The sequence below is a fragment of the Nothobranchius furzeri genome, chromosome 7, assembly GCF_043380555.1.
Source record: "Nothobranchius furzeri strain GRZ-AD chromosome 7, NfurGRZ-RIMD1, whole genome shotgun sequence".
NCBI classification, from domain to species: Eukaryota; Metazoa; Chordata; class Actinopteri; order Cyprinodontiformes; family Nothobranchiidae; genus Nothobranchius; species Nothobranchius furzeri.
In genome coordinates, this window is record NC_091747.1 from 46,714,252 (window position 1) to 46,741,473 (window position 27,222).

At 43.0% G+C, this 27,222-nt stretch overlaps 2 protein-coding genes across 3 annotated transcripts in view; one reads left to right on the top strand and one right to left on the bottom strand.

Annotated features, from left to right (window-relative positions):
• Window positions 1–8,521, top strand: part of LOC107382508 (collectin-12) — a 59,727-nt gene extending 51,206 nt beyond the window's left edge. Inside the window, exons 4-10 of the mRNA XM_015954665.3 lie at window positions 5,570–5,656; window positions 5,734–6,777; window positions 6,973–7,467; window positions 7,577–7,713; window positions 7,794–7,903; window positions 8,054–8,199; window positions 8,291–8,521. Of these exons, the coding sequence (XP_015810151.1) occupies window positions 5,570–5,656; window positions 5,734–6,777; window positions 6,973–7,467; window positions 7,577–7,713; window positions 7,794–7,903; window positions 8,054–8,199; window positions 8,291–8,301 (2,030 nt within the window). The 3' untranslated portion in view covers window positions 8,302–8,521. The remainder of the gene's footprint in view (window positions 1–5,569; window positions 5,657–5,733; window positions 6,778–6,972; window positions 7,468–7,576; window positions 7,714–7,793; window positions 7,904–8,053; window positions 8,200–8,290) is intronic.
• A 1,293-nt stretch (window positions 8,522–9,814) lies between these two features.
• On the bottom strand, window positions 9,815–26,640 carry hacd1 (3-hydroxyacyl-CoA dehydratase 1). Of its 2 annotated transcripts, none has more exons than XM_015954666.3 (7): window positions 26,439–26,640; window positions 21,721–21,838; window positions 21,621–21,639; window positions 21,436–21,524; window positions 21,210–21,331; window positions 12,424–12,602; window positions 9,815–10,382 (listed from the first exon to the last, which is right to left on the bottom strand). In XM_015954666.3, exons 1-7 carry the CDS (start codon window positions 26,555–26,557, stop codon window positions 10,300–10,302), a joined length of 729 nt encoding a protein of 242 aa, XP_015810152.1. In that variant the 5' UTR covers window positions 26,558–26,640; the 3' UTR covers window positions 9,815–10,299. The 2 variants fall into 2 exon arrangements, with proteins under 2 accessions (XP_015810152.1, XP_070409229.1); XM_070553128.1 differs by having other exon boundaries at window positions 21,210–21,358.
• Window positions 26,641–27,222: the final 582 nt, after the last annotated feature.

The following is a 27,222-nucleotide window of genomic DNA, read 5'->3' on the forward strand; positions in this document are numbered from 1 at the left end:
TTAGAAACTGATGTTGGTGCATGTGTAGTTCGTCATTTCTGTTATTATAAAATGCACAGTGCACTGCATACACATGCTTTTTATCCTGTTGAATATGAGTCAACAATACCTGTAAAAGAGATCAAATGAAGCCGTTTATGTAAGAATTTTTTGTTATGCTTATTTGTTGATATGGTTTGTTTTGACATTAAATGGTAGGTTAGAGTGCCTTACTACAGAGAGTTTCTGCACATCGAGAAGAGTCCTAGATACTCTCTCTGTTGTGTAACTTTATCAAATTTCTGGCACAATAGAAAACATCCAGCCAAGTAAACAGACAGAGGGAAACATTTAAAGGTAGATTTAATAGAAATTGCAGAATTATGTTCTCATCATTTTGTGGAAACATTCAAATTTCCCATTTTGTATCCAGTTTCCTCCTATAAATCTAATTTTTATTACTGTAACAAAGGAAAATGACATTTAGAAGTTGGATAAATTAGGAATGAGTCGATAAAAGGGCTGAGGTTGAATATAGAGCATGTGCAAATACTTCTGCATGTATTGGTAAATGGTAAATGGCCTGTATTTGATATAGCGCCTTCTAGAGTCCTGGAACCCCCCAAGGCACTTTACAACACAATCAGTCATTCACCCATTCACACACACATTCACACACTGGTGGGGCTGAACTATGATGTAGCCACAGCTGCCCTGGGGCGCACTGACAGAGGCGAGGCTGCCGAGCACTGGTGCCACCGGTCCCTCCGACCACCACCAGCAGGCAACGTGGGTTAGGTGTCTTGCCCAAGGACACAACGACAGCGACAGACTGAGCGGGTCTCGAACCTGCGACCTTCCGATTGCGAGGTGAGCACTTAACTCCTGTGCCACCATCGCCTCACTGGCCTTCTTCATTTTTATCATTTAAAATGAGTGATCAGAAATAATTCAAGGCATAAATAGTATTTGTGAAATATATGTTCCTACATGAATTACTTTTTCCTCTTATTTGAGTTGGTTTTAATGTATCTGTGAAGAATTCTGTTTGACTGCAGTAAAACATTTAAAATGGTTTATTATCCTTCATTAGACTTCCTGCCTGTGTTTTAAAGGAAGCCGACAGTAGAAGTGAGTTAAATCTACTCTCCACAAAGTCAAGTTTATTTACTGTGCTTGTACTGATGTGGGGACAAAAAATTAAAACCTCACTACATCCGTAAAACTCGTCTACACTGTAACAAACCACGAGGAGGAATTGAATTCCTGTCATTTGAGGGAACAAACCCTTTGAATTTCAGCTTCATGGGACCGCCTGGCTCCTCTTTTTTCATTATCTCTACTCCAAAACTTTCTCTCAGTATTTTTCCATTACCCCCCACAGCTCACACCTCTGGAGAACCTCGATCTGGTGCTGAACTTCCTCATTTTTCCATTTCAAAACTGGATCCCATTATCTTTTTCTTGCTACTGTCATGTTAAACATTTCCGCCTGTCTATGTAATGTCCCCTTATAATTTCATTTGCAGAAAATGACATGAAGTTAGCATGTTTTAGGAGTTATCTTTGTGTGCATCTTTGCTTGATGATGCCCACTTACATCTCGAGCAAAGTCAGTTCTTCCTGGTCTACGCTGCATGTTTTCTTGCAGGCCTAATTGATCCCAGATGAGCAGCGGGTGAACTCGATGCAACTCGAGAAGAACACACTGAAATTGGGTTTTGACTTGCACTGACGTGTCGCTTTGTCAGGGGAACCACAGTTCAAACACACTCCCACTTCCAGATGGTTATGCAGTGAGACCCAGACCCCTGTATGCACTTAACATGTGTGTTTCTCTCTGTTCTCCATCACTGACCCACGCTAACCACATTGGTGGGGCTGCTTTGTTTTGATGCAGTTTAACCTCAAGAATTGCTGGAATTCATATATGCAAGCAAACTGAGTTTTGGAAACCCAAAGTCCTTACTTCCTTGTGACACCAGTGGACTTAATGCTAGCTCCCAAGCTGCAGATCCTCCTCTGATGAGTGAAAATGAGCTGATATACACAGCAGCAGTGGTGCGCTAAGGACCGTTCAACAGGTCATGTAGTAAAAAAACGAACAACAAAAGTGGTCATTAGTAAATGAGCCTGTTTAATATTGATAAAACTATGTATCCTAGAGCTAACTGGCTTGCTTGACTTTAAAATATGTTTCATTTTAAAATTAAGTTGGAGAAGCCAAAAAAATTAGATATATTTCAAACTCATTACTGCAACATTTGGACAAAGTCATGCATTTTATATGTGAATGTTTGAAATGAATTATTTCACTACAGTGTGATGCACTGGTGGTCTTCTGTAGAACATTAAAATTTGTTTATTGTGTGAGGAAGTAAATGTTTCCATCATGGGGTACAATTTGACATTATGTGCTAACTTCTGCATAATACTGGATCCCAAGGTTTCTGTGTGGAAAATGTTGAGTATTTGAAAAGTAAATGAAGAAGAATAATAAATAATTTATTTTTTATATACTCTATCAAGATAAAAATCAAATGAACCCTGAACTTAACTGGCAGCCAGTGAAGCTGGAGGAGAAGCGGGGTGATGTGGGTGTGTTTGGAGGACTTGGTCAGAAGCCGAGCACAGGCATTCTGAACCACCTGTAGACGGTTCAGGGAGGTTCTGCTCAGACACGTGAAAAGAGAGTTACACTAGTCTAAGCGTGAGGAGATGAAGGTGTAGAGAACTGTCTCAAGTTCAGAGCGGGACAGAATGGGACTCAGCTTAGCAATGTTCCTGAGATGGAAGAAGGAAGAGAGAACAAGAGAACTGACATGAGAATCTAGGGTGAGAGCTGGGTCAAAGATCACATCAAGGTTCCTGACAGAGGGTTTGATGTGAGACGAAAGCTGACCAAGAGAGTCTCTGACTTTGGGAACCAGCTTGTCTGGGGCACAGATGAGGGTCTCAGTCTTATCTTCATTCAGCTGTAGAAAGCTCCCAGCCATCCAGGTTTTAATAGAGTCTGAGCAGGAGTGTAACAGCTGCAGCTTAGACATCTCATGGGGTTTAAAGGAGATGTGCAGGTTTAAAGGAGATGTACAGTTGGATGTCATCTGTGTAAACATGGTAGGAGATTCCCTTAAAGGAGCTCAGGATGTGCTGAAGAGGAAGCAGAAAGAGGAGGAACAGTAGAGGCCCCAGCACAGAACCTTGTGGAACACCACTGGCAAGGGAGGTGAGGGAGGTCCAAAATTGGAGATGGCCACCAAGAAGGAACGCTCAGAGAGAAAACAGGAGAACCACTCCAGAGCAGTTCGTATTGATCAGTGGAGCCTGATCCAATCAAACCGAAATAGTATTGTGACTTAATCTGAGATACTTGCAAACATCTAAGCGAGGATTGTCAGAGGTCTGGCACAAGGCTCTAAAGAACATTCACAAATCTTTGATTTGTGTAAGACAGTTGTCCAGTTCAAGGTGGTCCACCGTCTGCATTGGTCCAAAGACAGACCTGAACCCAAATTGTGAGCATTGCAGACCTGCTACACTTTTTCATCTGGTCTAGACGTACCTGAACTTGCAGGGATGTTGGGAGTTTATCATTGATGGATTCAGGATTTGTGGTGCCACTGTGCGCCTGGACTCCTTGACTGCTGTTCCGATTCAGATTTCAGATTTATTGGCCAAGTAAAATTACATTTACAAGGAATTTAGCTTCGGTAGATGTTCGCTCTCTAAAACATACAACAACTACAATAAATGAGAATAAAATACATAAAAAACACATAAGAACATGTATACCCACACAAGGGTTTGAAGATGTCGCAGTGAATGTTCCTTTGGACACATGTCAGCTAAGTCTGATTGCCATGTCTTGCTTACTGGCTAAAAAACGAATATTATCCGGGACTCTCGCCCACCAGCATGTGGTCAGTGGATCACTGAGGTTGTGTCCCATGCTCACCTGGAGATGATTAGGCACAGCTTAGGGGGCGCTGTTGGGGGATTTATTGTTGTCCGGTTGTCATTTATGTATTATTTTAATGATGTTCATGTAGATTTTTAAAATTTTTTGTTCCTTTTGTGTTCCTTCCTGTTTCCTGGGGTTTAAGGTGCTATTGGGTAAGATATGAACAAGCTGATGCAGTAAAACATAGTCCACCCCCATCTAGATGCACGGATGCTACAAATGATGTCGTCTTTCTGTAGCAAAGTGAAAGCCTTTGTTTTTTGTTGTTGTCTTAGCTACTGGGGTAAACAGTCTCCCAGCAGAGGAGCCCGTGCTTCTTCCAGTTAGAGGCTGCCCCCCCTGGCGAGGCTGGTGGGAGAAGTGGGCTGCTTCCCTGGAATCCCAGACACATTCCAAAGGAAATTAATACTGGTGTCGCCTGTGGGGGCGCAAAGATCCTCCCTGCAACAGTGTCTGTCTCCAGTGGGTTGTCTTTGATCCATCTGTTTACAGAAGAGCCCCATCTGGTCACTTCCTGTCCCCCAGGGCCCTGCAGTGTCCTCCCATATGTCTCTCTCGTCTCTCTCGTCTTCCTCCGCTTATCCGGGTCCGGGTCGCGGGGGCAGCATCCCAACTAGGGAGCTCCAGGCCGTCCTCTCCCCGGCCTTGTCCACCAGCTCCTCCGGCAGGACCCCAAGGCGTTCCCGGACCAGATTGGAGATGTAACTTCTCCAACGTGTCCTGGGTCGACCCGGGGGCCTTCTGCCGGCAGGACATGCCCGAAACACCTCCCCAGGGAGGCGTCCAGGAGGCATCCTGACCAGATGCCCAAACCACCTCAACTGGCTCCTTTCGATCCGGAGGAGCAGCGGTTCTACTCCGAGTCCCTCCCGAATGTCCGAGCTCCTCACCCTATCTCTAAGGCTGAGCCCGGCCACCCTACGGAGGAAACTCATTTCGGCCGCTTGTATCCGCGATCTCGTTCTTTCGGTCATTACCCAAAGCTCATGACCATAGGTGAGGATTGGGACGTAGATCGACCGGTAAATCGAGAGCCTGGCTTTCTGGCTCAGCTCCCTCTTCCCCACGACAGATCGGGTCAGCGTCCGCATCACTGCAGACGCCGAACCAATCCGCCTGTCGATCTCCCGATCCCTCCTACCCTCACTCGTGAACAAGACCCCGAGATACTTAAACTCCTCCACTTGAGGTAGGACCTCTCCCCCGACCCGGAGGTGGCAAGCCACCCTTTTCCGGTCGAGAGCCATGGTCTCAGATTTGGAGGTGCTGATCCTCATCCCAGCCACTTCACAGAGGAGGAGCAATGTGGTTTTCCTCCCATATGTCCCCACCCCAATCTGTAATGCTGACTACCTAAACTCTTTTTTCTTTCATTTAAATGCACAAACTCCACTTGACCTCTGTCACAGACTAAATCTGGTCTAATCCAAGAGATTACATTAATGGAGTCTACTTTTATTACATGCCTACAAGACATGTTGACATCTCTTCTAGTATTTGTCTGAGATTTTCATTGAGCCCTGTTAAAACACAATGTCTGTGGTTGCAGGCACTTCTAAGCATGTTTGGTCCTGTAATAAAATGTGCTGTTTTAGAAGACTCACCTTTTATGTTTTCTTGTTTTTGCAGTGGTGCAAAAAGTCGACAGCGTATCCGAAGGTATCGCAAACTATGGAGGAAAGATAACTGCTGTAGAGACCGATTTAAAAAAGCTTGGTATGTACTTTTCTGAGCTTCTGAGAGAAAGCTAGAGCGCGATTTGTGCAATTTGTTAAGCATATATTCACTTTCAGATGATCAAGCAGGAGAGAAGTCAGACAATACCACCACAGAGATCCAGGCTTTTAAGAACAACATCTGGGCTCTACAGAGACGACTGTCTGCGGTGGAAGAACACATCCAGAGCAGTCAAGTTAAGCTAAATCAGCTACAGAAGACTGACTCTGACATTCAGAACAACCAAGGCTCTATTCAGGGACTGCTCAATAGTAACAGTGCCTCCTTGCGCTCTGTCAATGGCTCTCTGCAGTCCCATGGCAGTATCATCAAAGGTCTACAGGAGGACACGGGCAGGATGCAGAAGGAGTTTCAGAAGCAGGTCAATATGCAAAACCAGGCGCTGTTTAGCATCAGCAATCTCAACGTCACTCAAGCCCAGCAGAGAGGCCTTATCGCAACTCTGCAGCGTTCAGTTAACGAAACCAGCCGGGCAATCCAGAAATTGCGCATTGACTACCAGAACCTGGATCAGACTGCCCGACAGACACGCTCTGATGCTGAGTGGCTTCGTAGTAAAATGGACCACCTGCAGGTCATGGCCAGTAATGCCTCAGCTTTAGCGAAAGCCAACAACGACACCCTGGAGGATGTGGGGGCACAGCTCACTTTTATGACCAGCCAACTCCAGAATACCAGCAGCCTGACTGAGGTTCAGGACCAGACCCTGAGGGAGATCATGGACCAGCAGAGGGACTTCCACAACCTCACTTCCACTAAGTTTGACAGGTTGGAGGTGAGGTTGGATGAGTTGGAGCAAAATATGGACCGTGTGACAGGCAACATCAGCTTCTCCACTCAGCTCCTTGGTGCCATAAACCTTAACCTAAATGACCTGCGCACTTGTTCAGAGACTGTTGGTCGTCACTCAGACTTCCTGGTGAGCCTGAACAGCACTGTGGCAGATGTGAGGACAGATGCCTCCAGTCTGAGGTCACAACAGGAAGAGCTAGCAGCCCGTTTGGACAAGGAGGTCACCAGCCTTTCTATTATCATGGAGGAGATGAAGCTGGTGGATACCAAGCACTCACAGCTCATCACCAACTTTACCATTTTACAGGGTGAGTGATGTATGGTTGCCTTGTGAATTGTACAGAAGATGAGTTTTTAATGGGTACCGTAGACGTGTGATGCAAACGAGTTGTTAGATTTTTGGTTGAGAAGAATAAAAAACAGCGCTACAAAAGGCGAATATTTTTCTACCGAGTTATTTTTTTCATGAATTAATTCTGAGTTTTCTCCACAATGTTTTTAAGGTCCACCTGGTCCCAGAGGGTCGAGGGGGGACAGGGGATCTCCAGGACTACCTGGTCAAAGGGGCCAAAAGGGAGAAAGAGGAGATAAAGGAGCTCCAGGAATAAGAGGACCTAAAGGCGAGCCGGGTAGCCAAGGACCACCAGGTCTTCCAGGGTTAAAGGGACTCCCTGGTGTGCCTGGAAGCCCCGGGTCAAAAGGTTCTCGGGGATCGGGTGGCAGGGCTGGACCTTCAGGAGCTAAAGGAGAACCAGGGGCTGCTGGCCTACCTGGAAGAGATGGACAGCCTGGTCCTCAAGGGCCACAAGGCCCATCAGGCATCCGTGGACCAAATGGACCAGCTGGAGAGCAAGGACCAAGGGGACTACCTGGGCCAGTGGGGCCTCCAGGACCTATGGGAGCACCAGGGCTACCAGGAATCCCATTGCAAACTCATGTACCTTTTGGACCAGTGTCGTTGCAGGATGACACGTTGGCTCCTGTTCTGTGGGCTCCATGTACGACTTACTACACTCTCATCATCAGATCTAAGACATCACACTTTTTCTACTCTATCAGCTGGTATCTGTTGTCAAGTATTCATTAAGATTGATCAATGTGTTGCAGGGTGCCCTGCTGGGTGGGTGAACTTCAGAAACAACTGCTACTTCTTCTCAAAAGACCTGCTCAGTTTTGACGATGCATCGCAGAGCTGTGAATCGAGATCTGCATCGTTGCTGATCATCAGTGACACGGAGGAGCAGGTGAGGTGTCTTTCTGGCCAGGTGAGGGGAATCCACGCTGTGCTGTGAGTGCATCTTTTGATTTTGCCGTTCTCTGTCAGAAATGGCTGGAGAAGCAGGCGGCTGGAAAAGGTTACTTCTGGATGGGTCTGACGGACAGGGAGGAGGAGAACGTGTGGCGTTGGGTGGACGGGACCGAACCGACCTTCAAGTCAGTTTAAAACATCAACAGGAGCATTTCTTTCTTTAAGACTAGGGTCGTTTGCATGGGTTTAATACATAATGAGTACGTTCACTTGCTTTTTGCAGTAGCTGAGGCTGTAAATACAATGTGCGCTTGTCCCCTGTTGCCTTCTTGCAGGAAGTGGAAGCCGGGGCAGCCAGACAATTGGGGCCACAACCACGAATCAGGAGAAGACTGCGCTGGTTTCATCCACGAAGGGTTATGGAACGATTTCTTCTGTGAAGATCTCATAAGCTACATCTGTGAGAAGGAAATGAACACCTGTACGTCTGCTCCTGACATTTTTCTTTTTCTTTGGTCAGTTTTAACAACTCGACTGTTGTTTGTATCAAACTATTTTCCTGTCTTTCGTAGCAAGAACATAGCGACACGGTGAATGAAAGCTAACAGCGAGCAGCTAATTCTTCGTCCGAGTGGCGCCGGGTGACGCAGCATGTGGACAGTCCGGACAGAAAGCGTGAAGGGACAAGCCCAGGGCTGCAGCAGTAAACATCTCCCTGATGCCGTCTCCTCCGGACCGAAGCCAGTCCATCCTTGTCAGCCAAGTGCAATACAACAGGGCATAAAAAGGAGGGGAAACTGTTTATTTGTCAAATTTTTTATATCTATTTCAATGTTACCAAACACATTTTATATGTCTGTACTCTTTGTACAACCAAATATCTGAATGTTTTTAGTTAGGTGACTTTTGTAGGGAAATATAAATGCTATGAAGCCGGAAGGACTGTAATTTTGTTCGTTCTTGTCTTAAGAAGAAATGAAAAGATGCAAAATGGCGTGCTAAAACACGACGTTGATCTTGAAGGAAACTTATCTAACCTCATGAATGTCTACATCAGGGGTGGGGAACCCTGGTCCATCGAGGGCCCCAGCATATTTTAGTTTCAACCCTGCATCATCACACCTGATTTCAATCAGCAGGTGATTAACGGGCTTCTGTGGAGCCTGATGAGCTGCTGAACAGCTGAATCAACCACTGAATCAGAAGTGTTGGGGCACAGACGTGCAGGATACCGGCCCTCGAGGACCAGGGTTCCCCATGCCTGGTCTACATTCTGATTTCATTATGCATAAGAATGAATACATTTACATAATCTTAGGAAACTCTCCCAATCAGCTCCGTTTACTTATTCCACTTTTCTAATTTGTGGAAACAAAGCTGTTCTCTTTCTAAGAATAGAAACTGTGCTGTTTTTTGCACTCAGGTTTAAATAAATAAAAATGAAGGAAAATAAACAAATAAATTACAAAATTTTCAGCTTATTTTGATTTTTTGGGGGAAATTAGCTTTCATAGTGCGAAGTTCATCACAAAACTCCATTCACTGTTGAAGAACTGACTTTATTCACGTTGCACAAAAAGTTTCACATTTTTATCGCTTTTTTTCTCCTCTCTCCCAGAAAGTGAAACTGAACATTTGTTTTTCTCAGATCACAAGCAGAACTGTTTATTCCCTTTAACTATGCAATCCATTCACTCAGTCCTTTCACATCCTACGTTTTTTTTCCTGCTCTAGGCCAATCCCAGTCGCTCCGTCAGCTGCGCAGAAGATTGAGAAGATCTTATGATAGCACCTTTGGTAGGAGGGAGTCTAACTACCTTTCTACGGTTCTTTTAAAAAACAAAACAAAACACAGACCGATGACTGCGAGTACTCACAGAAACGTCAGCCTTGCTGGCTTGAACTTCTGCAAAGACTCCGGTAAATGAACTCGACACCGTAAACATCAAAACATGAAAGAATGCAGGAGCTGAGCCAAGCAGACAAAGCATTAAGTTTGAGCCTTGCTTGCTCTAAGTGAGACAGATTAAGAGAGAAAGGCTTCGTATTAACCGCTCATTTCATATTTTACACAAATATACACAAAAGCAGCAGCACATTGTCCAAATATAGGTTTATTGTTGAGGTATGGGGAAACCGACTTTTGTTTGAACCTTGTTTCGTGCAGCTATGTGTCTGAAATGTCTTGGTGGGGGGACATTTTAAACAATAGATCTGGTAATTTAATGGGATGGAGGATGATTGAGACCACACTTCCTTTTCCATGTTTTCCTTTCCACGTTCCTGCTTGGTGGTGTGGCTCTGTTTCTCTTCAGTGATGTAAGGCTGATGGGTGAGATGAGGAATCAGTGCTGAGATGTGGCATCAAACTTTTGTCTCAAGCTCCAGAACTTCTTTTTTGGACTGTAAACGTCAGGACTCTGTGCTGATTAATGCTTGTTGTTTTCTGATCACTGGTCTGATCGTCAGCCAGGTCAGCTGTTTTTCAGGTCCCGTGGAATTAAGAATGTTGACGGCCAAAAAGATAGAAAGGGGAGGTGGAGGCGGGCTGTCTCAAACTAACTCATCGGGTGGTGCTCGTCTATTCGTCCTTCTCCACTATGACCTCCCCGTGAAGCACCCTCCTCCTCTGTCGCAGCATGTGCAAGTAGAGCTGAGGAAACACTGGAGGAATACAAAAAGCATCCACAGATGAAAAGACACATCAGTTACTAAAATAAAGGGTTAAATATTTTTTGATGTCACAAATGGATTGCTGAGAATAAAAAGCACGGTCGTCCCTGAAAAAGACAGTTCTGGTTGTGAGTGTGACTGCTCCTTCCTGCCTGAGGGTGATGCTGTTAGGTGGGTAATGAGTCCTCTGCTGGAAGTTGTGCTGCAGGTGATGATGGTGAATGCTACTGGTTCCAAACTAAACCAAGTTCAAACTATGATCTAAATTATAACCAAATGTTTTTTTTTCCTTTTGCAGATGAAATTTCTGATATTTTTGTTTTAGCCATGCTCATCCAGACCCAGATAAAAAACACCTCTGACATTTAAAAATCCCTTTTTTAATTTTTAATTTTAGATTAAGTCATGTTGTCCTTTAAAGTGACCGCTCCAGGACAGGGAATGGTTGAGCAGGGTATCGCTTGGGGTCAACATGGCAGGGGTGAGGTGGTGCTCATTCCTCAAAAATCGAGAGAGAAAAAAAAACACATATGGGGTCCTGTTAGGAAGACGAGAGGGATAGTGGAGAGCATGCCATTGTGTTGGAGCACTACCACCACCACCACCACCACCACCACCACACACACACACACACACACACACACACACACAGACAGTAGTAATAGTCAAAGGACACATTATATTTGTTGGTTGAATCCCACTGAGAAAAGTGAGGGAAAAAAGAACAAACACTGAATTTGAGCCAAGACTAGTGGGATTAGTGAAAAAACTGGAGAAAATAATGAAAATTCACAAAAAATATGTGTTCATTCAACCCAGTTAAGAATGCAGGAGAATCATAGGGGACATATTATGCATTTACCACCTTTTGCATCCTTTTGTGGTGTCATGTCGGTTCTGCCTCTATAAACACTTCAAACGTGAAAACACCCGTCCATCGGTTTTTTGTCAGTGTTTGGGTATTAGAAATGATGTGCTTAAAACGAGGAGTTTTAAAATGTGCCTGTTTGTAATGTCACAAATGGGGAAATGAAGTAAAAATTACATCCTGTGGTAAAATTTGGTTACTGCAACTACTTTAAACAACTCTGGAGCTATTTGCCGGCCGTCATCAAATTACAATTGTCGGCACTGCAGGAGACACGGCACCCCCACCCTCACTGATGGTAAACAGTAGTTCTGTTCCACCTTCCTTTGTTTTGAAAAGAGAAAAACTGATAATCCCGGCAGCCAGCTGGATATGAAGCATGTTTCAGTATAACCTTTCTTCCAAAATGACTGAAACATTAGACTCTTTTTGGATTTTCTCACTATGAAATTCTGACTATGTTCTCACATACTGCACTTTTAAGGTGACAGAGCCCTGAAATGGCTCATTCTGGAAGGTACTGAAACCGTCAAAAATAAACTGGTGAATCTGCTGCTTTATGTGAGAGGGATTTAGTGCAAACAACTTTGTTTGAATTGAATATGTCTCCTTTAAAGACCAAAATCACTCTTAAATCACACTTTAGAAATATGATTGCTAAACGTGAAAATTGTTTCCTACCTATTTCCTGCATTAGATAGCGAAATAAAATAGACAAGAAAACGCTTGGATTAGAAAAGCAAGACTATTGCACTCATGTCAAATTAGCGTTAACCCCTCTTGGTTTGTGACGGTAAAGGCTGTGTTGATTTTACATCTCAGATAGTAGAAGCTAACCATTAGCATTAGCAACTATAAAATATGGCAGAACTTCTTTATGATTGAGTCATTTGTGGAGAAAAAACATACAGTGGTAAAGTCGCTTTGCTGTTAGCCAATCAGATGAGAGATGTCCAAATATCAGAAAATAAGATTCCAAAACATGCCACTGGCTAACATATACTTCCTGAAACAGGAGAGCAAGAGCTTTTTACCCCCGGAGATCACCTCACAAGGCATTCATTTATTCTAGAGACCACATCAAATGTGTTGAAAATACAAGTGAACTTGGTCTTTAAAAGATTTGCAAAACCACTGAGCACAGAAAAGCAAACAAGAACTTACGTGGGATATAGGACAGCATGACAATGATGAGGCAGTAGTAATAGTCAAATGACACATTATATTTGTTGGGGAGCCTCATGGAGTACATTCCTGATCTGCGTACAAATGGCAGGGCGGCATAAATGGTGAGCAGCTCTCCGGCGACTCCCAGCGGGTACAAAACGATGAAGAAGTTGTATCTGCAGCAAAAAGTGGACAGAGCATTCCCTTTAAAATATAACCTGCAGGAGATGCAACACAAAGAGAGCTAAGTTGAATTTTACTCTCTTTTTAAGGTTAACTTTTTTTTTCTTGGCGGTGGAACACTGGACCAACTCTATAATTATCAAATCAAATCAAAATTTATTTATGAAGCGCTTTTCATGCAAATGCAGCTCAAAGCACTTTACAATATTAAAAACAACCAGACAGCAGTCGGTTTCCCACCCCTCCCACACAGATTCACATAAGAGATCCCATTTGTTTCTCCCTCCTCCCACCCTAAATCCCGTCCCAAGCAGATGCAAACTCCCGCATGCACACACACACACACACACACACACACACACACACACACACACACACACACACACACACACACACACACACACACACGCGTTACAGAGAAAGGGCAGCTGGCTGAGTGCAGATGTAGTAGGTACAAAGAAGACGAAAATGCCATCAAAGGAGCCAACTGCACCGGGAGCACCAAGATTGGCAGCAATAGCCTAGGATAGAGTAGACATGGGAAGCACCCTCGCCGCCACAGCCCACCGCTGCCCCCAGGGCAGCCAGCTCCCACAGAGGAAACACTAGTTTACTAATGAGACTAAGATAACAAGTTAAGAAACAAATTAAACATAAAAAGCTGATAAATAAAAATCTAAATAAAGCACAGTGATAAAAGATAACCAAGTAGAACACATATAATTAAATTTATACAATATTGTACAACAAAGTATTAAGACTGGTTAAAACTAATAATTATTACAAGTTAAAATAAATATGTAAGAAAATATGTTATTTAATTAAAAGAGTAAGTAATAAAACACTGATTAAATATATAAAAGATGGTAAAAACAGGCTAAAATAGATCAAAATCACTTAAAAGCTATACTAAAAAGGTGAGTCTTCAGCCTGGCCTTAAAAACAAGAACACTCTACGGCCCTGAGGTCCTCTGGCAGACTGTTCCAGAGGCTAGGGCCATAAAACTGGAAAGATGCCTCGCCTTGGGGAGTGTGTCCTGACTTTTGGAATGATGAGGAGATGGCTGCCAGAGGGGCGCAGGGACCGCGAAGGCTCGTATTCATGAAGCAGTTCTGAGAGATAAGAAGGCCCAAGGCCATTAAGACATTTAAAAACCATTAAAACAACCTTAAAATCGACCCTGAAACGTACAGGAAGCCAATGCAGCTTGTTTAAGACAGGTGTAATGTGCTCCTGCCTCCTGGTCTTGGTCAGGACACGAGCTGCTGAATTTTGTAGTAGTTGTAAACCTGAGGTACTCTTTTTGGGAAGACCAGATAGCAGGGCATTACAGTAATCAATTCTACTGGTGATGAAAGCATGCATCAGCGTCTCTGTATCGGGCAGAGAGAGAAAGGGGCGGACTCTGGCAATGTTTTTCAGGTGATAAAAACCAATTTTTGTAATATTCTTAATGTGGGGAATAAAAGTTAGCTCAGAGTCAAAAATAACACCCAGGTTCTTCACTTGAGAAGGCGAATTAAGAGTTAGTGACTGTAGCTTTGGAAAAAGTTTCTCTCTGGGTCTCAGGACCAATGACTAAAACTTCGGCTTAATCTCGGTTAAGCTGGAGGAAGTGTTCTAACATCCAGGATTCAATATCCAAAATGCAATTAAAAAGGGCATCCAATGGTTGTGCGTCATCGGGAGACAGAGATGTACAACTGTGTATCATCTGCATAACTGTGAAATTGCACTCTGTGTCGCACGATGACGCCATCAAGTGGAAGCACATACAGATAAAAAAGTACTGGGCCTAAAATCGAACCCTGGGGCACACCATAAGTAATCTCACGGGTCTTAGAACAGAAGGTATTTAGACTTACCATAAAAGTCCTGTCGGTGAGATATGGAGGGAACCATTTATGGACAGCACCAGAGAGGCCGATGTGTTTTAACCGGGTTAAAAGATTGTTGTGGTCCACTGTCAAAGGCAGCGCTTGAATCCAGTAGAACCAGAACCTTCACTTTCTGTGCATCATAATTTATTCTTACATCATTCAAAACTCTTAACAGGAGGGTCCTGGAGGGTGTGTGGGAGTTCACCCAACCAATCTACATGTGTTTTGTGGATTTGGAGAAAGCGTTCAACTTCGTCCATTGGGGAGTCCTCTGGGGGGTACTTTGGGAGTATGGGGCACCAGGCCCTCTGACACAGGCTGTTGAGTCCCTGTATGACCGGTGTCAGCGCTTGGTCCACATTGCCGGCAGAAAGCCGAATTCGTTTCCAGTAAGAGTTGGACTCCAGCAAGGCTGCCCTTTGTCACCGATTCTGTTCGTAACTTTTACGGACAGGATTTCTAGGTGCATCCAAGGTATTGGATTGAATCTCTGCTTATTGTGATCCTGTTGGCTACATCAGAACACGATCTCTAGCTTTCACCGGAGCGGTTGGCAGCCGAGTGTGAAGCGGTTGGGATGAAAATCAGCTCCTTTAAATCCGAAACCATGGTCTTGAGTCAGAAAAGGGTAGAATGCCTTCTCTGGGTCAGGGATGAGGTCCTGCCTCAAGTGGAGGAGTTTAAGTTTCTCTGGGTCTAGTTCATGAGTGAGGGAAAGCTGGAGCATGAGATGGACAGGCGGATTGGTGCTGCATCTGCAGTGATGCGGGCGTTGTACTGGTCTGTCATGGTGAAGAGAGAGCTGAGTCAGAAGGCAAAGCTCTTGATTTACCGGTCGATCTACGTTCCTACCCTCACCTATGGTCACGAGCTTTGGGTAGTGACCGAAAGAATGCAATTGAGGATACAAGCAACCAACATTTATTTTCACTGCAGGGTGGCTGGGCTCTCCCTTAGAGATAGGGTGAGAAGCTCAGTCACCCGGGAGGGGCTCGGAGTAGACCCGCTGCTCCTCCACATCAAGAGGAGCCAGTTGAGGTGGCTCGGGCATCTGGTCAGGGTGCCTCCTGGACGCCTCCTTGGTGAGATTTTCCAAGCACGTCCAACCGGGAGGAGACCTAAAGAAAGACCCAGGACACGCTGGAGGGACTATGTCTCTCAGCTGGCCAGGGAACACCTTGGGATTCCTCCGGAAGAGCTGGCCCAAGTAGCTGGGGAGAGGGAAGTCTGGGCCTCTCTGGCTGCTGCCCCTGTGACCTGACTCCGTGCAAACAGAAGATGATGTTTTTGTTCTTTTAGTGTTGAATTTAAAGCACCTTTTTTTGATTACTTATTTAACTGAGCTTATTTGAAATGCTTTTCATTTATTATCTTATTGTACATGAAAAAACGTCTGTAAAAAAGGAATTTAGAAATTAGGTGACATTTTTAGTCTTATTAACTTTGTGAAGTAAGCTCCGACTTATGCAACTTGTTTCGTTGTCATCTGAGTTTGCGTTTCTTAGAAATCTCAATCTGAACTTGGCACCACCCAGACCTTAGAGACCTCAGATTCTGCAGCAAAGTGTTGTTTTCCCTATGAGTATCATAGTTGTAGAAATAAATGACCACTCAGGAATTCAAACTCAACAAATAAGTGGTAAAAAAACAGCGATCAAAATCTGAAAACAAGGGTCAGAAAACCTGAAGATAATGTGGACGTTTGACTGATAATCAGATGAGTTCTGCAAAGAGAAAAACTTTTTTGTTCTAAACTTCTTTGTCTGATTAAAAAAAAAGCTCATTTGTGATCTGGAGGAGGAACAATCAGCTGATGATGTGTGGGAACCAAAACCTTGGAGAACTGCTTTAGCAGGTGGATCATCGTAACTTGAACTCAGACAACTGTTTGCAATTGTAACTAACAAGAGCGTCTATAACTTTGGTAAATCGGAGTAACTTTCTTTTGTTTAACAGAGTAGGTGTCCTACTGGATGGATGAGGATGCACCAAAGAGCAGTTCACACATTGGTGACAAAGATTCAGGAATTAAAGCCACTAAACTTCCTGCCATCTTCCATTCATTTGTAAGAGCGAGTCCTAACTTTTGCAATGACAGCGCTGTCAAGCACAAACACTGAACACAACATTCTGTGATCTAGCTCCGCAGGGATCCTGCGTTTAGCCAAGGCCGGAGGGAACGTCTCGGCGGATGTGAGAGAAAAGTTGAGTGAGCATTCCATGACCAAAACAGATGGTCTTTAAAACAGGAGCAGCTAAACATGAGCCCTTCTCCGAGGGGGCCTGGCGTCTCTTCCATGCTTAAAGAAAGATGTGAAGGTTGGGGGGGGGGGGGGGGGGGGGGGGGGAGGGACAGGGTCGCTGGGCCACCGAGTATCAAGATCAGAGACGAAACAAAAGTGGGAACAGAGTTGGACCGACCCCTCTGAAGCTCACGTGATGTAATTAAATGACGTCCACTTCTGTGCAGGATGTTGAAGGCTCTCTGTGAGCTGTAAGATGAAGAACATGTGTGCTGGACTGCCGTCGGCGTGTGCAGCAGCTCCAAACGTCTCCGGTTTCAGGTGAGCTCCTCTGAGAGCGGACGTCACCAGTACTCACACGGCAGAGAGAAGGCATGGGTTATCGGCGTTTTCCACAAACCTTATAGCTGTTCTCTCACGGTAAAGTCTGGCAGCACAATCTAAATACAGAACAAGTTTTAAATGAGGACGCAAAGCTCATGTATGGCCACTAAATATAACACAAGAAAAGTGTTATACTGATGAAACGAATGATAACAAGGGATGCACGATAAACTGGCTTTAACATCGGTACTGGTCATTATTTGACGTATCAGTATCGGTCCGATAAGTTAAACTTGACCGATGTTTATACCCATCTAGTTCAGGAGAGACTGGTCATGTGGTATTTGTTTGGTCATGTGATAGTGACAGTCATCATCTCGACTCGCCCTTTGTTCCACCAGGCATACATTTAAATAATAATAATAATACATTTAATTTCAACAGCGCCTTTGTAAACGCTCAAGGACCCTTTACAGACAGATAAAATACACAATAAAAGATAGAACAGAATAAAACAAACAAGACAGATTGGAGCAAAGAGAGTAATTATTGGAATGCTAGATGGAACAGGTGGGTTTTGAGTCTGGTTTTAAAGAGAGTGAGGGAGTCAATGTTACGGAGGTCAGGAGGGAGGGAGTTCCAGAGCTGGGGAGCAGAGCGACTGAAGGGCCTGCTCCCCATAGTGACCAGACAGAAAGGTGGGACAGAGAGGCGGATGGAGGAGGAGGACCTGAGGGAACGAGTGGAGGTTGAAGGATGAAGGAGGTCTGAGAGGTACGGGGGAGCTAGGTTATGGATGGCTTTGAATGTTTATAGCAGAATTTTGATTTGGATTCTGGAAGTGACTGGGAGCCAGTGGAGCTGCTGAAGAACAGGGGTGATGTGGTGGAAGGAGGGAGTTCTGGTAATGATGCAGGCTGCCGAGTTCTAGAGAAGTTGGAGTTTATGGAGGGATTTGTGAGGAAGACCGAAGAGAAGAGAGTTGCAGTAGTCAATACGGGAAGTGATAAGGCTGTGGACAAGGATGGCAACCGAGTGAGTAGTGAGGGAGGGGCGTAGGCGGTTAATGTTACATAGATGGAAGTAGGCAGACCGGGTAATATTGTTTAAGTGGGACTGGAAGGATAGTGAGGAGTCGAGGATGACACCCAGACTCTTGACCAGAGGGGAGGGGGAAACTAAGGAGTTGTCGACAGGAAGTGTAACACTGTAGATTTTGGATAGTAAGGATTTAGTGCCAACAAGTAACATTTCTGTTTTATCACTGTTAAGTCTGAGAAAGTTTGATGTGAACCAGTCTTTGATTTCAGATAAACAATTGGTGAGGGAGGAAGGAGGGAGTGAAGAGGAGGGTTTGGAAGATACATAGAGCTGGGTGTCATCCGCGTAACAATGAAAATGGATGTCAAATTTACGGAAAATATTTCCATGGGGAAGAAGGTAAGTGATGAAAAGGAGTGGACCGAGAACAGAGCCTTGGGGGATGCCGGTAGTGAGAGGGAAGGGACGGGAAGTGAAGGATTTGAGTTGAATAAACTGAGTACGGCCAGAGAGATATGAACGGAACCAATCAAGCAGGGTATGAGAAATGCCAAGGCAAGACAAGCTATGGAGGAGGATGGTGTGAGAGATGGTATCAAAGGCCAAACTCAAGTCGAGGAGGATGAGGATGGAGAGCAGTCCAGCATCGGCAGCAGTGAGGAGGTCGTTAGTGATTTTTATGAGTGCAGTTTCTGTACTGTGGCCAGGGTGAAAACAAGACTGGAAGGGCTCATAGAGGCTATTGAGGGTGAGATGTGCATGGAGTTGAACAGAGATTATTTTTTCTAGGATTTAGTGAGCAGCGGCTGCAAAAAACGCGCCAGCATCCACTCCAGGTAAATGACTGTTTATAACTTGTTTGCTTAATAGATAAGAGGTATTTATTTCTTCACTATTCCTCATTTTAGCTTTTTGATTAATTTAGTTGTTGTTTATTCATCAAGTGTGGGATGATAAATGAAAAGAGAGGCAAAAAAAAGAATTTTATAAAAATGTTCTTTGGAATTCTTTTGAGAAACTCTCTCAACACAATAATTACACAATCCTCCAGTGACTTTACTGAAATATAGCACCTAGTATCTGTTCATTTCTAATTGCGTCAGGGTTGGTTTTCCATGGTATTCATCTTTGACCCAAATGACCAAAGTCTTCAGAGAGGGACAGGAAGAGAGATCATTGTCACCACCGTGCCCCTGGCTGCATGCACAGTTTTGGTGGCGTGAATGCTTCCGTTATTATAATTAATATTTTGCTAACTCACAGTAGAGAACAACAGTTTATGACTACCAGCCTCGTATCACGTTGACACGCTCTTTGTGGAACAACAGTTGTTCGGAATGATTGTGAACTTTGAAACTGTGTTCAAAATGGGCAATGGCTCATATATGTGTGTGTATATATATATATATATATATATATATATATATATATATATATATATATATATATATATATATATATATATATATATATATATTATATTTATATATATATATATATATATATATATATATACTGGGTTATTGGGTACACCTTGCTAGTACCGGGTTGGACTCCTTTTGTCTTCAGAACTGCCTTAACCCTTAGTGGTGTAGGTTCAACAAGGTACAGGAAACATTCCTCGGAGAGGAATATTGACATGATAGCATCAAGCAGTTGCTGCAGATTTGTCGGCTTCACATCCATGATGCGAATCTCCCGCTCCACTACATCCCAAAAGTGCTCTATTGGGGTGAGATCTGGTGATTGTGGAGGCCATTTGAGTACAGTGAATTCATTGAAATGTTCAAGAAACCAGTCTGAGATGATTAAAGCTTAATGACATGGTGCAGTATTCTGCTGGAAGTAGCCATCAGAAGATGGGCACACTGTGGTCATAAAAGGATGAACGTGGTCAGCAACAATACTCAGATAGGCTGTGGCATTGCAACAATGATCAGTTGGTACTAAGGGGCCCAAAGTGTGCCAAGAAAATGTCCCCCGCACAACTACACCACCACCACCAGTCTGAACCATTGATGCAAGGCAGGATGGATCCATGCTTTCATGTTGTTGACACCATATTCTGACCCTACCACCTGAATGTCGCAGCAGAAATCGAGACTCATCAGACTAGGCAACATTTTTCCAATCTTCTATTTTCCAATTTTGAGCCTGTGTAAATTTTACCCTGAGTTTCCTGTTCTTAGCTGACAGGAGTGGCACCCGGTGTGGTCTTCTTCTGCTGCAGCCCCTCTGCCTCAAGGTTAGATGTGTTGTGCATACAAAGATACTCTTCTGCATACCTTGGTTGTAATGATTTGAGTTACTGTTGCCTTTTTATCAGCTCGAACCAGTCTGGCCATTCTCCTCTGACCTCTGGCATCAACAAGGTTGTTTTGCCCACAGAACTGCCGCTCACTGGATGTTTTCCCTTTTTTGGACCATTCTCTGTAAACCCTAGACATGGTTGTGCGTGACAATCCTAGAAGATCAGCAGTTTCTGAAATACTCAGACAAGCCTGTGGCACCAACAACCATGCCATGTTCAAAGTCACTTAAATCACCTTTGTTCCCCATCCTGAAGCTCGGTTTGAACTACAGCGGTCGTCTCGACCATGTCAACATGCCTAAATGCATTGAGTTGCTACCATGTGATTGGCTGATTAATAATTTGTGTTACCGAGCAGTTTGACAGGTGTACCCAATAAAGTGGCCAGTGAGTGTTTATACAGGGAACATAGTATTTACCTGTTCAAGAGAAACTTTATTATGAAAGATAACTAACTTTATATATCATAGAACAGGGTCAGATAGTTAAATTTAAGCACCTTTAAAATTACTTAAACTTTTTAAACTACACAATCCAGCTTAATTAAATCAGAAAGTGTTTTTGGATTGATTTAAAACGAAAGTCAGGATCTAAATGTTGTTGTTATTCCGTCCACCAACAGTGCCGGAAAAGAAAACACAAACATGCTTCTTGATATACAATACAAGCATGCTGCACCAGTTCTTGTTTCAAAAACCAGCCTAATGGTTTCACAGCAACCCGATCATGCCAGAGGTAAGAATCAATAGATTCATGCTCACAAACAAAAAGCAACACGGTAACACAAACACCGTCTCCACCTGGCCCATTTGATGAAGTACGGCAGGTGGTGGAGCAGGCTGAAGGTGTAGTAGGAATATCGGCTAATCTCCATCACCGTCCACACGACCAGGAATAGGATTACGCTCTCTTCATTTTGGATCTTTTGGCAAATTATACATGTAGAAATCCATAAAATCGACAAGTGGTATAAAAAAAACTTTCAAATGCTACCAACAGGTCACAAATAGTTGACTAAATATTTACCTGTCTGATGCTGTTGGTGACGAACCAAACCATGAAAATCCGCGAACACACTTGAACCCCATTTACAATCACAGAAGTCTTCACAATTCCTACAAATGTTAAAAGGAATGCAAACACCGGAACAGACGTAAGAATGTCTGAAAATGGGATGAACAAGGAAATCAATGAACACAATCATCACTTACCAATGGCACAATGTCCCACCTGGAGGATAAATACACAATAAGTCACAAATAAAGTTAACCGTCTGTTCAGAAATAAAGAAGACTGGTGCTACAGTCTTACCTCAACTAATGCAAAAGTCTGGAAAAACTTGAGAGTCCTCGCTATACTTCTGTAGAGACCCTTGTGTGTGCCTCTCTGGATATAGAAGCGCATCATTGTTATGGCCAAAACCAGCCACCTGCAGGAAGGAAAACCACATAAACAAACCTAAAACACACAAATTCCTTTAGAAGCGTAAATGTAAGCTGCTGGTATAACCAACACCGCCTCAGACGAAGTATGTGAGAACTTCTTGCCATCGCACCTGTATGGCCCAGTTCACATGGCAGGATAAAAAAAATTGTGGACAGTTTTCAAAACATCAAAGAATAAATGGAAAATCTCGCAAAACCTCTCAAGATAAAACGTGACAAACACCTCAATGTCCTCAAAATCACTCTTTGTTGAATATTACCAATTGAACTAAGCAGTCCCGAATTCCTTCTGAGCCCACTAAAGCGCTCTTAGCACACCACACACGGCAGGAATATCTGATATGTGTTTTAGAGCCATTATGATAATCAAGGGTGTCCTCAAAAATGTCAGAAGTAAAAAAAATAAATAAACAGGCATAATTATCTTTCTGGTGAGCTGGGCCTAACAGTGATGAAAAATGTGCTGTTCGTAGATTTAAGACATGCACTCAAAATAATTCAGGGTTGCTCTATAAAGGGAGTGATCAGTTGGATTTGTTATGGACAAACTTTGGCAAGCAGCAATCAAAAATGCAACCGCCCACCAAACCAGAATCGGTGCACAGGAACAACAAATCTCTGTGATTTAACAGTCTATCAGGAAATTCTAAATCAAGTGAACACACTTCATAACCAAAATGACATAAAAACGGCAATCATAAACCACAGTAATCATGAACTCAGAAAACACACCGCCTTGTTAAATCTGACCTGTTTCCATAGCTCCTATCAGAAATGTTAAATGGCCTGTATTTGTATAGCGCCTTCTACAACCCCCCAAGGCACTTCACAACACAATCAGTCATTCATCCATTTACACACACATTCACACGCTGGTGATGATGAGCTACAATATAGCTACAGCTGCCCTGGGACGCACTGACAGAGGCCAGGCCTGCCAAACACTGGCTCCACCGGTCCCTCCGACCAGCAGCAGCAGGCAAGGTGGTTTAAGTGTCTTGCCCAAGGACACAACAGCAGCATTATCTAGTGGGAGCCAGGATCAAACCTGCAACCTTCCGATTACTGGACAACCCGCTCTACCTCCTGAGCTACTGCTACTCTAGATTAAACTATGTTTAAGATAAAAGATACTTGTATCCAACTAAACCTAAAAAGCAAGTTTTTACACAATATAACGAAAGAGAAATATTACGTGATGTAAAATGTTTGTGTGCTTAATCTAAGCAAAATTTTTTTCTTTCAACTTCGGCGCTTGGCTCGCCTAAAGCCGATTTTGAAAAAGGCACATTTAGAATCTGTGGCACATGCATTCATCACCTCACGACTGGACTATGCAAACGCACTATTGGTCGGGACTTCAGCTAAATTATCTGCAGATTGTGCTAAATGCTGCAGCACGATTTTCGACAGGCGCTGACCAACGTAGCTATAGGATCCCGGTGTTGGCGCACCTTCATTGGCTACCAGTAGCATTTAGAGCAACATTTAAGATCCTGCTGTTTGCTTATAAAGCTTTGAACAATCTGGCACCAGCCTACCTATCAGACTTACTCACGCCCTATGTGCCACTGTGTTTGCTACGTTCAGCTGACCAACTACTGCTCTGCACCCCGAAAATGCGCTACAAGTCAAGGAGGGAGCGAGCATTCATGTATGTAGCTCCCATACTCTGGAATGCACTGCCACATATCCACCACTCACCATCTATTGGTGTTTTCAAGTCCCGCCTGAAGACTCACCTCTATAATAAGGCTTTTAGGTAGTGGTTTTTATCTTCCCTCTTTTGCTGGTTTTATTTGGCTTTGTTGGTTTTTATTTGTTTGCTGTATTCTGTCTGTTATATCGGTAATTGCATGTTTCTATTTTTATGTTGGGAGGCACTTTGGTCAGCTCCCATGCTGTTTTTAAATACGCCATATTAATACATTTTGTATGGTAAATTTTAATCAGCAAATTAAATCCCAATGAGTCTGAGTGAGGATGTTGAGTGGGAACTTTCCTCCCTAATGTCACTAAACCTGTTTCATGTTCAGAAACTCTTAGATCAATCCTGTTTTGTTACCTAGTTTTCTCTTTTTTCTCACGTTTAATAAATATAACCTTTGAGCTGAAGTGAATAAGAGTGAGCACATCATTGGGGATGATGTAGATACATTTTCTGTAAATGTCTTGGGTGCTCTTTCGGATCATAAAAACATCAAAGATAAATATGGAAAAATGAATTAATGATCAATAATGATATTCAAACCCCCGAGTCTGTTTAAAGGAGCGAATGCATTAGCACCAAAGCAGTCCTCCTGTTTATGATTCAATCATAATTTCACTGCAGGCAACTTTGAAGAACATTTTTAGATAGCGCCTGTCAAGATAAAAATCACAAGGTGCTTCACAAGAACAAAAAAATACATAAAAAATAATTTGAAATATATTATAATTGGAAAAAGGAAACATTTAAATAAAAAAAGAAACAATGAGAAAGAAAAAGTTAATTGGAATCTCTAAATTGGTTGACCCCCCCATTATTTAGCCTTATTTAACTGTATATCTCACTGCTATAAGATTTGTTTTTAATCGTATCTTATGGGAGTGTTTGGTGATCTGTCAAGCTTCATACACCAGCTCAGTTTTCTTGACAACCAGAGCCTTCTGTCACTCATTGGTTCCCAAACTGTTTTTCACGAGACAAGCAGGGCCCCCCAACTCCTACCGGCATTAAAAGTGGTTAATAACAAACTTTACACAGACATACAGAGTTGATTATACTATTGTGTGTGTGTTATTGGGATTTTGTAAATGTAAAGCACGTACAAAATTGTGGGGACCCCTTGGGGGGGTTGTGGACCCCCAGGTTGGGAACCACTGGTTTAAGATATCAAACTTGTAGCTCTTCACCGCAACTGTTTGATTTGCGTTGCTTTTTACCTAAATCTTTTATTTTCTTATTTTTGACTCAAAACTGTCATTTTTCATCTGTTTATGAAACTGTATAATTTTATGACTTAATTATTTCTGATGTAAATCAATTTCATTATGATTTAATTACTTAATTTTTTATGTTAATTTATTCCTGTTTTGAGGTCTTTATGATTTTATGACTTCATGGTAAAATTTGTTTTGATCTGTATAAAGCACTTTGTGATTCTATGGCTGTGATATGTGCTATATAAATAAAATTTACTTACTTACTTACTAAATAAATCATTTATCAATTAGGATATGACCCATATGGTTACCATGGAAACCTTAATGAACAAGCAGCAGCAGGTTTAACATTTCTTTGGATCTTTGTTCTCTTTCCTTCTTTTCTTATTTTCATTTTGGATAATTAGTGTGAATAAAAGATATAAAGATAAACAACATTTAACTAAAAAAATGTCAACAAAATTGTCTGTAACAAAAACAAATGTTTTTTTAACAGGGAGCAGGAAGAAGCAGTGGCATATCTAGTTCATGCCCCTAAATTTAAAGCCAATATCCAATCAAAAATTTTGAAGTGTATTTATACTTGCTCACAGAAAAATACACATAAATATATTAATACATAGCTCTTTACCCATACATACACGTGTGTGTACACCTACTCATACATTTACCTAGATACAAAAATGAATCATTTGAACTTTTTTATAAACAAAGGAAACAAGTGATCTCATTCATTATGTATTATCAATTATATTATTCTTTATATTTTTTTCTTTAATTATGTGATATTTTAATTAGATATTATTTCATCTCGGCTGTTCCACAAAGTCTCTCCACTGATATGAACATGATTTTAAGAGCTGTGTGCGCTACTGCCTGCTTTAATTGGGATTTCCCTCTTGGGTAGTACGGAGCCCCTAAGGAGACATGCGAAAAAAATTTTTAGATCAACTTTTTTTTTTTGAACACACATAGACCTAGGGGATCCTTACTTTAACTCCCACTTCTTACAGTTTACACATTAAAATAAAAACAATTTGCTTTTAATTATTTAAAGATTTTCTGATTCTCGTAAAAGATAACAAGGTGTGATTAGAACAATAACAACATCCTTAGTCACTCATCAAGTTTTAAAATAAACATCTGACAGTTTCTGTCCCGCATAACTGATCTGATTCTGTGGTTTGTTTATTTAGTTAGAAGCACCACTTGCCTATTTTTGCCTCACAAATGTGTTGTTATTAAAAATCTGCTCATTGAGCACTTCACAGTCCCAGACCTGAGCTCCAGTGTCAGAAGCGCGATCCGGCTATACTTATCACTGCAACTGTCGGACGCACACTGGGCCTTTTGACGCTGACAGCACGCAGTCAGCCCTATTTGGACACGGCAGCAGCGCCAGCCTGTCACTTCAAACCCACCGCTCATTCATTTTTCTAACTCTCACCCAACCCAACTCTGGCTTTCAATTCAGTCCGGCTTTTACTTTCAAGTTTCCTCCAACTCTTACGCTGATCTGCAGCTAAACCCCTCAGAGCTGAACAGGCACTTTTCCCGGCTGGACACACACACGGTCCTATAAACAGCAACACACTCTTACAGGTTTATAAGGGAGCAGCAAAAACCTCCCTGCTTTCTTTATTAATAGACAGCACGTACCCGGCTGTCATGGCGATGTTGTAGAAGGTGAGCCATGCAGTTACGAGGGCGCTTTTCGTGCGTTTCTTGTTGTTGTTTTCCTTCTCCTCAACCGTGCCGTCCTCCTCGCTGGACGCCATGGCACCGGGGGCAGGGAGGGGAAGTCAGGAAGGGAGCTGACAGCTGGGGTTGAAAGGGAGGGGAGCAGAGGGGTCACCCATCCATCTATCCGCCCATAGAGATCCCCTCTCACTTCAGCAGGCAAGTGCGTGGCCTGCTGGCGGACTCAAAGTCAAATCATGACTGAGTTGGTTTAAAATGGTTCACCGGTGTGGATTTTTCCTAAAGCCGATACCATAAATAAAAAAAACATAGCTGACAAAACCAACAAGGATTTATTTGGTTTTTCTAAGGCAGAAATGCAGATGTTTTCCCCAACACTCTAGGCTCAGCTTTCAGAAACACTTTGATAAAAGGGATACTTTATAACTTTATTATATTTTAAAATATTTTTTTTTACTCAGTGTGTGTCGTGTTCTGTGTCCCTTTGGTCCCTAGCCCCCTCCAGGTGTCCCCTCACGTTCTGTGTCCTTGTAGTCCCCAGCCCTTTTTGTCCCCAGCTCCCTCCAGGTTTTCCTCATGTTCTCTTAGTCTCCCCACTGTAGTTTCTATTAGGGGCTGCATGACTTAATTTTTTTAAGTCGACAGTCAAGTAATGAAAATCGAGTAGACTTCGACTAGTCGTTGATGACGTCATAACCTGAAGCGGCGGGGGGGTGGGGGGGGGGGGTCGGTAGGTTAAAAT